General features: G+C 46.0%; 1 protein-coding gene across 1 annotated transcript in view; it reads left to right on the top strand.

Annotated features, from left to right (window-relative positions):
• Positions 1-1,513: 1,513 nt before the first annotated feature.
• GRID2IP (Grid2 interacting protein) overlaps positions 1,514-10,218 on the top strand; it is a 262,480-nt gene continuing 253,775 nt past the window's right edge. Inside the window, exon 1 of the mRNA XM_069209713.1 lies at positions 1,514-2,086. Coding sequence (XP_069065814.1) covers positions 1,514-2,086 — 573 coding nt within the window. The remainder of the gene's footprint in view (positions 2,087-10,218) is intronic.

The raw sequence follows: 10,218 nt of genomic DNA, 5'->3' as shown, positions 1-10,218 counted from the left end.
CCCAATTAACACTTCTGGATTTCTTTCCTCCTCCACCCCTCCATTACTCCAGTCAATCTAACTAACAAACTCTCATATCCGCAACTCAAATTAACTCATAATAATACTAAAACTGTACTCCTTATTAAATTATACTAATCCATCACTAATTCTTGTTGGGTACCGGAGTAGCGTGCTACTCATCGAAAAGCGCTTCGACGCCTCGTCAGGGGTAGTAAGCGCTATATAAATACGATTACAATTACAATTACAATTACAATGTGTGGAAAATCTGACTGTGAGGTCACAAGGCCTGACTTGGCGGAATTTGGCGGAAGAGAGGTTGCGTTGCAAACATGATGGATATCCCACAACATGATGGATATCCCACAATATAATTGTAATACGGCAGGCTGGATATCCATCACATTTGTGAAAGAGTATCCCATCTGCAAAAGTATAAAACAGGCCCATACTCTTGATTTTAGCTGTGAGTCAATCACTACAGTCCCGAACAGATGGACCCACAAAGGTAAATTGTTCACATTTGTGAAAGAGTATCCCATCTGCAAAAGTATAAAACAGGCCCATACTCTTGATTTTAGCTGTGAGTCAATCACTACAGTCCCGAACAGATGGACCCACAAAGGTAAATTGTTTCCCCATAGAGCATCCTCGGCTCACATTGGGAAGTCTGGCCTGAGCAATAAGACAGACATGCAGATAAGTCTGTGTGTTAAATCAATCAGAGAAAAACACCATTAAAGAAATAAGGAACTTACATTCCCAAATACATTATCATATAAAATGTCAAAAAATGTTGACAATTCGAAAAGAATATTTAAAGGTATAGCCCTTGCAATGATGAATACTCACTTAACTCAAGCCAAATGGGTTAAATGTAAAAAGATACAATTATCAAAAACCACAGTACATATTTATTTTTGGTTTATAACTACCTAATAAATTACATAGCAAATGATTGTTCTTTATTGAAAATGTCTGTTGGAATGTATCAACACACCTATAATATTCAGGACTGCCATCAGCCCTGGTTAGCAGTTACCCTTATGTAAAGTGTAAAGTAATGATCCAAAAAGTGAAGAAAAAAAAAACTTAAAAAAACAAGAAACTCCATCTGCCTTGGATGTTCCTTTAACTCTTTGTTCCAGAATTCTTGAGGAGAATGCACCTTTATATCAAACATTTCTGGAGTCTGTTGTTTCCCTTTTGCTTTTTTATTCGAAGAATTATAGTATGGTAGCTTTTTACAGGTTAGTTGGGGGTTTCCTAAGGTCAGATTGATAAACTGGGACACGAACAGTGCAGTTTGAGAGTTTTTGTCTAAATTCTTGAACATGGTTTGGGACGTTAGGTCCTTAGGAGAACTAGAATATTTACTTGTGTGAAATGGGCCAATGTATTTGTTTTTCAGTGCAGTTGACGGAGTTTATGTATTGAAATAGACATTGTTAGATAATGTCCTTTGTTTACACGCTTCCTTTTTCTCTCCATTTCCTTCACAGTTTTGACCATGCCGGCTACCAATGAGGGGTGGCCTGATGCCTTTGGATTCCGGATCAGTGGATATGGACCTTGCTACATCCTGGCAGTCGAGGAGGGCAGCAGTGCCCATGCAGCTGGGTTGCAGCCTGGCGATCAGATCCTAGAGATTGAGGGGCACAATGTCTCGTCGCTGCACAGCGAAGCCCTGGTGAACCTGGCTCGGGAGTGTGCAGATGTGCCACCCAGCATCGGGGTGGTGTCCCGGATCCAACAGGTTGACATCCTGCCCGATGCGTCTGGGCACTTTGGTTTTAGCTTAACTGGAGATAGCCCCCTCCAGGTGGAGACCGTCACCCCTGGATCTCCCGCTTCGGACAGTGGAATCAGGCCAGGAGACTACGTGCTGGAGGTGAACGGTGTCCCAGTTAAGCACCTTGAGGCAGCGGTGGGCATGATCAAGGCTTCCCAGAGTGGGACCCTGAGGCTGGGTCTGTTGAGCCGGAAGCAGAAAAGGAGCAACAGTAGCGTCCGGGAGTACATACAGAGCACTGAGGCGGTGCACCAGGAACGGAGGAGCAAGGCCCAGGAATTCAATAGGAAGGTAGGTACCAACACCCTCTGCCTTCCTTTACTTGTAGCCATTGAGAGCAAGAAGGACCAGTCAAAGCAAAGGTGCATCATCAAATCCATGGGGTCTTAGACTCAGCACTGGCGCAGCAGAGGGCACCCTATGCCAGGACCGAGGTGCATCTGCAGAGCTCTAACATCACCTCGGTTTGGAATGCCAAGGGTAAGGAAGGACTGGCCCTGCACGTCAAGGGACAGAGGCACTGATGGACCTTTCACACAACCTACTGCAAGGGGGTTTGCACAGAGCCCCACCCGGTGTTAGATGTGCCAGGTGTGTATGCCTCTCCTTGAGGATCAGAACCAGTGTGGGCAGGATAGGGAGGGTGGGGAGCAAGGGGGCGGCTGCCATAGGGTAATGGCATAATCCTAGGAGTACATAATACACTGTAACTAAACCTCTGTGCCATAAAAACAGGCTTCATTATATAAAAGCAAGCACGTTATTATCTACCAATCTCAAAAGCAAAGCAATATGCAACAACTATGCAAACTGGCACACTGGTGCCCAACAACCACAGTTCTATCAAATAAGTGCACTCCTGCCAAATGTATAGGACATATGGAGGGCAAGGTGAGGCCCCTCACAGTGGAGATGGTATCCAGAGAGGCTGAGGTGATAAATATGTAGGATTCCAGAGCACCGGATTGGCAGGTGAGGTCAGTGAAGGACTGTGCGTGACTGATGCTGGGAAAGGGAATATCAGGCTGGGCGCAGAGCCCAGTAGTGATGGCAGCCCACGGATTGGAGAGCAATGGATGTCAGAATGGGAAGGCAGGCAGCCATTGGCTGGGTGGGGCCACTGCAGCATGTAGTTTACTCAGTCTAGTGTACTTCTCATTGAAGCTGCTATGTTGTGAGCTATACAGGCCTGCAGGAACCTGGCTACCTGTGCTCTCCACATTCTAACACCACAGACAATGGTGAGAGCCAGGCCTTGGGCAAGGCGGACTTCTCTGTCCAGTGGTGGCATTGTCCATGTCGGTCATACCCCGACGTAGACTGAAATGTTCTGGAAATGACAGGTACCGCTTAACATCACCAACCTATGTTTAATTATCTTAACAGTGACTGTTTCTTTCTGTTTTGATGAGGGAGTTCCTTTAGTCAAGTAGGAGTGGACATCTGATGGCCTCATTGGTCCTAGAAGTGGTGGGGCACCTGCTCTGCCCCCGACGTGCCCAGTGTCATAGGCAATGCTGGAAGGTGCAGTGTAGGTGGGTGGCGGAGTGTGATGACCTCATAGTGCAGGAGGGAGCTGGGAGCTGTGGGGGGTGAGTACAGGTGGATGGAGCTGCCACAGGGGCTAGTGGCTCCTCCCTCTGAAAGGAAGATACCCGTATGGACCATCAAATAACATTGGTAGGTGGTCGTCACATATATTTTTTATAGGGCTAACATTACAGCACACTGATGGCGGCTTCACGGCACTTCGAGGCACTTGGAAGCATGCACAAATTTAAAACAAGTGCAGAACTCAGACAGTGTCAGCAAACATTGATGTATGAGCATTGCGGTGTATGCTAGGAGACCTGGGAGTGTGCCACTAAGCATACCCTGTGGACGCAAACGTACCATACCTGCTCCCAGTTAAAGAAGACAAAAATAAAACACTGCTTTTACTTTATGCACTGTAAATAATGGAACCCCAACTGAGGACCAGATAGGGCGCACTGTCCTTGATTACGCCTGGCACACCTTTAAACGTGCGCCAGGCGCAAAGAGGGTCAGTGCGCCCTGTTATGATGAATGCGCTGCCGCAAGGGCAGCTCTGAACTCGTGCTGTCCACGGTGCAGCGCCTTCATTGAAATGCGCAGCTGCTGTTTAAAAGCCGCTCTGTGTTTCTCTGTGCAGATGGCAACTCCCCTGCACTTTGAAAAGGGGGGTATGATCCCTATGCAGGTGGGTGCAGTGAGTGACTGCACCTGTCTGCAGGGGAAAGTCTGAGGGGGGGCATAAAGACCCCCTTTCCCCACTCCATAAGGCTGCCTTCCGGATGTGCACTGACAGTGCTCCACCTTTTTGTGGTGCGCTGTGAATGCGCCTCCCTAAGGGCCTGTTTGCATTTGCACCTGCGTCAATAACACAGCTCGGAGGCAAAGAGATCCCCTCGTTACATGTGCACCAGCACTATCAGTATTACAGAAGGCGATCTCCGGCCCGCTCTGAAATCAGTGCTTAATTTGTGCTTGTTGCTTCTGGTGCAGAGCACCGGCACGTATTTTTGAGGGCCGGTCCTTATTTTTCTGCCTCAAGCATTTACTGCGGGAAAAAGAAACATGTGGGAAAGACGGAGGAAGAGAAATACGAAACGGCATCACAATGGGAGAGAGCAGAAAGCTGCAAGAGTGAGCTGAAAGGGCTTAGTGGATTGAAGAGGCCGGGGATAGCTTGAGGATTACGTTGCCTCAGTATTCTGTGCTTGCACATTTAATTACAGCAGTCTCATGTTTAAGGGGAGGGCTTTGGGCACCGGCACCTTTTTATTTACAAATTAAGCACTGTCTGAAATACCATTGTGCCCTGGGGGGGGCACAAAGTGGGTGCAACACCCTTTATGCTTTGCCGGCACAATGTATAATACAGCCCCTGAGCACCTACCGAACCCTGGGGTGTCTAACCTCTCCCCTATATTGCAGCCACAGTGTAATAGTACTGATGACATTTCAATAGCTTGGTCCTCTCTGGTGACATGGGGCACACACCCCAAACCTCACCACCTACGCCCTGTGGTTGCGGTGTTTGTCACAGAGAGAAGTGTTAGGTGGTACCCTTTTGCCAACCGGTGGCACTAACTGATACTTTGGAGGGTGGTACTTAACCAGTGTTACCCTCGAGTGGGTGATTCTGCCATGTTAGGGTGGAAGTGTGATGCCTGACGTAAAATCTGGACAGGCTACGCTGCATAAAATTAAACTGAGACTACGACCCCTCACTCCCCTCCACCCTTCTCCAGTGGGAACTACAACACCTAAGGCATGGGTATTAAAACTGGGGGTCTCAAGTGATGCAAGGGGGGGCCAAAAGAAAGATTATGCAGATATTGGTGCTTTGTTTTATGTAGAAAATGGTTATTGCATTTTTTTAAAGGAAACAGAGCTACACTGCAATGTTTAAATAAGTCTAGCCACATTTTAACATTGCCAACTTAATAGAATAATTATGAAAAATTCTGAGGGGGGGCGGTGATTTATTTTTTTCCCCAATGGGGGCGGGGTGGCATTAAAAAGTTTGAAAGCCAGTGCTTTAAGGACTCGATTACAAGTACCTTGTTAATTGGGATGCCGGGTGTTTTACCCGTGAGGAAAACTCATACAAGGTGCTTCTGGGTGCACTGGAAAAATTCAGATGACTGGGATCTCGGATTTTATTGGCTGCCTTTAACGGCCCACCATCCAGTGGGGCCAACACAGTCCTGGCTGTGCAATCCATATATGGGCATATGCAAAACAGTTTAATTTCTGTAGCCTATACAAGGGATGGGCGAGCACACAGGCACAAAATTAAATGTTGGTTTGTAAATGTTGGTTATATTGCTTATAAAATGAAAACAATCAACAAGTGTTTAAAATAAAAAAATAATCCGTCCGTTTCCTCCTGGTGTTCTTGTTCTGAGCTCTCAAGCCTCCCAGAACTATGCGTGAGTAGTTCTTATGCACCATGTTCCTCCCCGTGTATTCTGGGACTTGTAGTTTATATTGAGCTAAACTTGACTACAAGCAGTGATGTTGCAAGGGAGCCCATGGATCCCAGGGTAGGCAACAAAGTGGGCCCCTGTTATCAGCTAGTAGGGCAATAAAGTTGAGCAACAATTGCGTTTTAGTGGGCCCCTAACTCTCCTGGGCCCCGGCGTCACTGCACCTGCTGCACACCTGATAGCTTTGCCCCTGACTACAAGTCCCAGAATGCAGTTCAGAAAAACAGACCTGGATGAGTTACAGATGCATTGACCTAGAAACAGGAGATCTCTCTTAATTTATATAACTGATGCCTTTAGCTTCCTTAATATTCCAAAGAATTATTTGTGTACATATTAAAACCGGTTGAAGCCTCCCAAACGCATACACGTCGTATCTTTTATATGAAAAATGAAGTTTGTCTTAAGTACTGTATGGTGAAGGAACTCGTGCCTTCTTTGGGGTCCATGGCGGGGGGCCAGGCGGAAGGATGCCCATCACGGGTCGCATGTTCACCCAGCCCCGTCACTGGCACCGTCCCTCGGAGCTCGTGACGTTTCTGGGGCTGTGAAGCTGCCGCCCGGGCTTGATGACTCTGTAATTAGCAGGAGAGAGTGGGCCCCGCTCCAGCAGGAACAAGGAAGCAGGGAGGAGGTAATTATGGGATGTCAGACGCGCGCAGAGGACTCCCTCCACGCTGTGCTTTCCCTGACAGCTCGCAGGGGGAGAGATTAGTCAGGGGCTGGTAGTCTTCCAGGATAAACAAAGCTATTTACATCCAAATGTTTACCTTAGAGGCCCAGCCGGACCCGTCCAGAACCTTCTCTAAACCAACACAGAAGCTCCTGAACTCGAAGGACGCTGCAAACGACTTCTGCCCACAAGCCAAAGCCGTCATGCCGCCCCATGTCATATGTGTCACTGTTTGCATGTCCTGGATTTTTTGCCAACACCACTTTGCATTCTGGGACTTATAGTTTTGTAAGCACGGCCGTGTCTATGGGGGTTGCAGTCAACTAGGGTGACCACCTGGCATTGAGGCAATTCTGGACAGGACTGTAAAAAATTCAGGAAAAAGGGTCAAAATTCAGGACAAAACTTAAGGACAAAGGGTCAAAATTCAGGACAAAAATTCAAGAATTAACGTCAGTTTTACAGATACACGCAAGAGAGGCCATGCCTCACTATTCTGTCAGTGCATTTATTTACTCTTTTTTTTCAAAGCACTGTTTATTCTCTGTGGTCTTTTTGTGATTGCCTCCTGGTATGCTAAATTTAGGAGTCACATTACATCCATGTTCAGTGGTAAATTAATGCCTTTCAGTACTGCGGCAAGGCCATCACCCCTACCCAAATCTACCCCAATCTTTCTTGAAGAGAAAGTAACAGCAATATTTTTATTATGTTTCTGAACATTTTAAAACCCCTGGCAAACAGTTTGAGAAACATTAAGGTAATTTACCTCATGCTAGTTTAAACAAATTGAACAAAAACATCTAGCTCACCCCAATCGCCCATGGACTTTCAACCTAAAAAAATAAAAATAAAGAGGCAGGGCAGATGGTGTGGGCGACAGTCTCACACCTAATGTCAGGATGTGAGGTACCCACAACTTGTCTGTAGTCTCAGAGCACTAGAGTGTATGTCTGGGTCTCTATATTTATCTCAGAAATGGGACCCCCAGACTACCAATCAAAGTTAATACAAGAGGAGTATGAAATCGAGATCAAATGGGAGATCCACTGCAAGTGATTCAAAGGGTTGTTGCTTAGAACTGGATACATAAGGGAGAGAAGAACAAAGTGGGACAATTCCTAAAATCAGACATGATGGGTCCACCAAGACTACTTGGAGGTATTGGATACCTGCGGAGTTGTCTGCACACAGGAGAGAAACAGAAAAGGCACTGTCAAGTGGTTGAACAAGCAGCACCCACCCACCTTGGCAAACTCTTCTGGTGCAATGGTCCGCTGTTCATGCTTGTGAAAGGTGAGCAGGGCCCAGACCCTTTGAAGGTTGAGCAAGACAATTGCCCTCTTTGTCCATGTCTTAAAATGGCTTTGAAATTGAGCAACAGCCAAACTAGTGATCTGGGTTATCTCTAAGTGTCAAGTACACATAAACTCATCAGAATATTTGGGATGTAAATTGCACACACAAAATGTAAGAATTTAAAAAATGTAATGAGTGTTTCTTTAACATATGGCACTGTTTTCCCCTTTATATACAATTAGATCGCAGATTGAACTGGGAACCAGTTACCTTTCGATACCTAGTGATTGATATCTACCATTCTCCCACTGATTTGCAGGATGGAAATCTCGGCAGAGCGTCACATTCCCTCCAAGCAGTTTGCTTTTTGGTCTTCTCTTCTGCTTTCTTTAGTGGGCCACGTGGCACTAGTGAAGATGGTGTGCTACCCCAATGATAGTATTATTTTGCAAACCTTCCTCTGCTCGTCCTTCATTCCTTCTTCAGACAGGCCACACATCTGATTAGGTCGCTGCAGCGCCATCGGGAGCTCTTTCCACTCTAAAGATACCTGTGACTGCGGGTGGTTTAGGTCTTCTGGACGTAGAATGCAATTATTCAGCTGCACAGGTCCAATGGGTGGTTCACTGGCTTTCTGCCTACTTCCCTGCATGAGATGGGGTTTACCAGTAAAGACTTTTAAGGAAGGCTTAAGGCACTGCCCATTGTTTCCTACTGACCATTCTATGGATCACCATCCGGGGTCATTACGTACAGCTTTCTCTTGCCTTGCTAGAACCTGTAAACTCATTGACACAAAGAAACCCTATGCTCCTGCACTACCTTTACTAAGCCTTCCCACTCGCACAGGACGGCTGTGCTCAGAGCAACTCCATTAGAGGCATGTTGCAGGTGTCTTAAGATTGGGGGATTTGTTTCTGGACGGCAAGCTACTAAATTTCCAACCCCTTGTGGCAGACTACCATTTTCACCCCGGTCAACGCCTTACTTACAACCACCTTAAATAATCATAAATGTCCTATTTCATGTCTGCCACCTAGCACTAACCCTACAAGAGGTGTGCCAGAAGCTCTACACCATAGGAAAAGGTGGCAAACTGATAAAATGGGTGTACCGACCTTTCCTGCAACATGGAAACCACTCCAGGTCTTCTCGTCATACTACCTGGGTAATTGATGTGGCCAAACCTATGCAAGATATGGACTGGACTAAAATACTGGACTTTCCCCACAAAGTATCCCACAGCTGTCACTTTAAGTACATTCATAGTGCTTCCTTGTGAATACATTCCACCCGTTAATTGCCATTGGCCTTGTGGTTTGTAACTCACATTTTGTTGCTTTCAATTTGCTGGCTTTATTTGTTTTAGGCTATGCAGCTTGAGATCATCCCTTCCCTTGCCAAAATCTTATTTACAGTATCCTTCAGGGTGCTCCCTTTCTGTAAACAAGCCTGTAAATCTTGTTTTTATCTCAGCACGTTTGCTGTGCATTCAAAGAACAAAGTCAAATGTCAGGCTCTGTCTTCGGTGAGAACTTAGTGTTTTCTTTCTCTGACTTCAAAGTGAGAGGATTTATGCGACAATCTTGCTGGATACTGGGGTTAGGAAAGAGTTTTTTCTATCACATCACAACATTTAAATAAACTTCAGAATATATCAGAATTAGGAGTACAAATGGTGCACATTTTTGTTAATTCTGAACTGTGCTGGAAACAAATACCTTTATATGAATAAAACAAATCATTGCATGAGGTGATGCAATTTCCACATATCATCATCTGTGCACAGTATAGTTTTATTTGAAAAACTGTATATCTGTGCAAATGTAATGGTCATTTTAATCAAAAATGTGTTGTCTGTAATGGCAGTGTGTTACCACACCATGCATACTCCACTCCACTTTGCTCTGCACCACTCCACACCACTGCACCCTACTCTGTATCACTCCACTTAACGCCCTCCATGCCACTGCACTCTTCTCCATTCTGAACCACTCCACATTATGCCACTGCTCTCTATGCTACTTCACACTATGCCTCTCTATTCTACTCTGTCCCACTCTACTCTGTGCCAATGCACTTTACACCTCTCTACATCACTGCGCTCTGCTCCTCTGCACGCTACACCACTCCAGTCTACGCAACACTAATCTGGTCTGCACAACTCCACCCTATGCCCCTCTGCAACACTGCACTGTATGCCACTGCACTCTAAGCTAATACACGCTATGCTGGTGCACTTTACTCTGTAACACTCAACTCTATGCCCCTGCTCTCCACATCAATACTGTACTTCACTCTAACCTACTCTGCACCTCTGCACTCTATGCCTCAGCACTCTACACCACTTTACTCTATGCAATCACACTCTATACCACTCTATCAACTCCACTCTACCCTGCACCTCTCCACTCTAAGCCACTTCACTCTGCATT

This window comes from Pleurodeles waltl, chromosome 10 (genome assembly GCF_031143425.1).
Source record: "Pleurodeles waltl isolate 20211129_DDA chromosome 10, aPleWal1.hap1.20221129, whole genome shotgun sequence".
NCBI classification, from domain to species: domain Eukaryota; kingdom Metazoa; phylum Chordata; class Amphibia; order Caudata; family Salamandridae; genus Pleurodeles; species Pleurodeles waltl.
The sequence above is the reverse complement of the archived record's forward strand: the minus strand, read 5'-3'. Positions and strand labels throughout refer to the sequence as shown.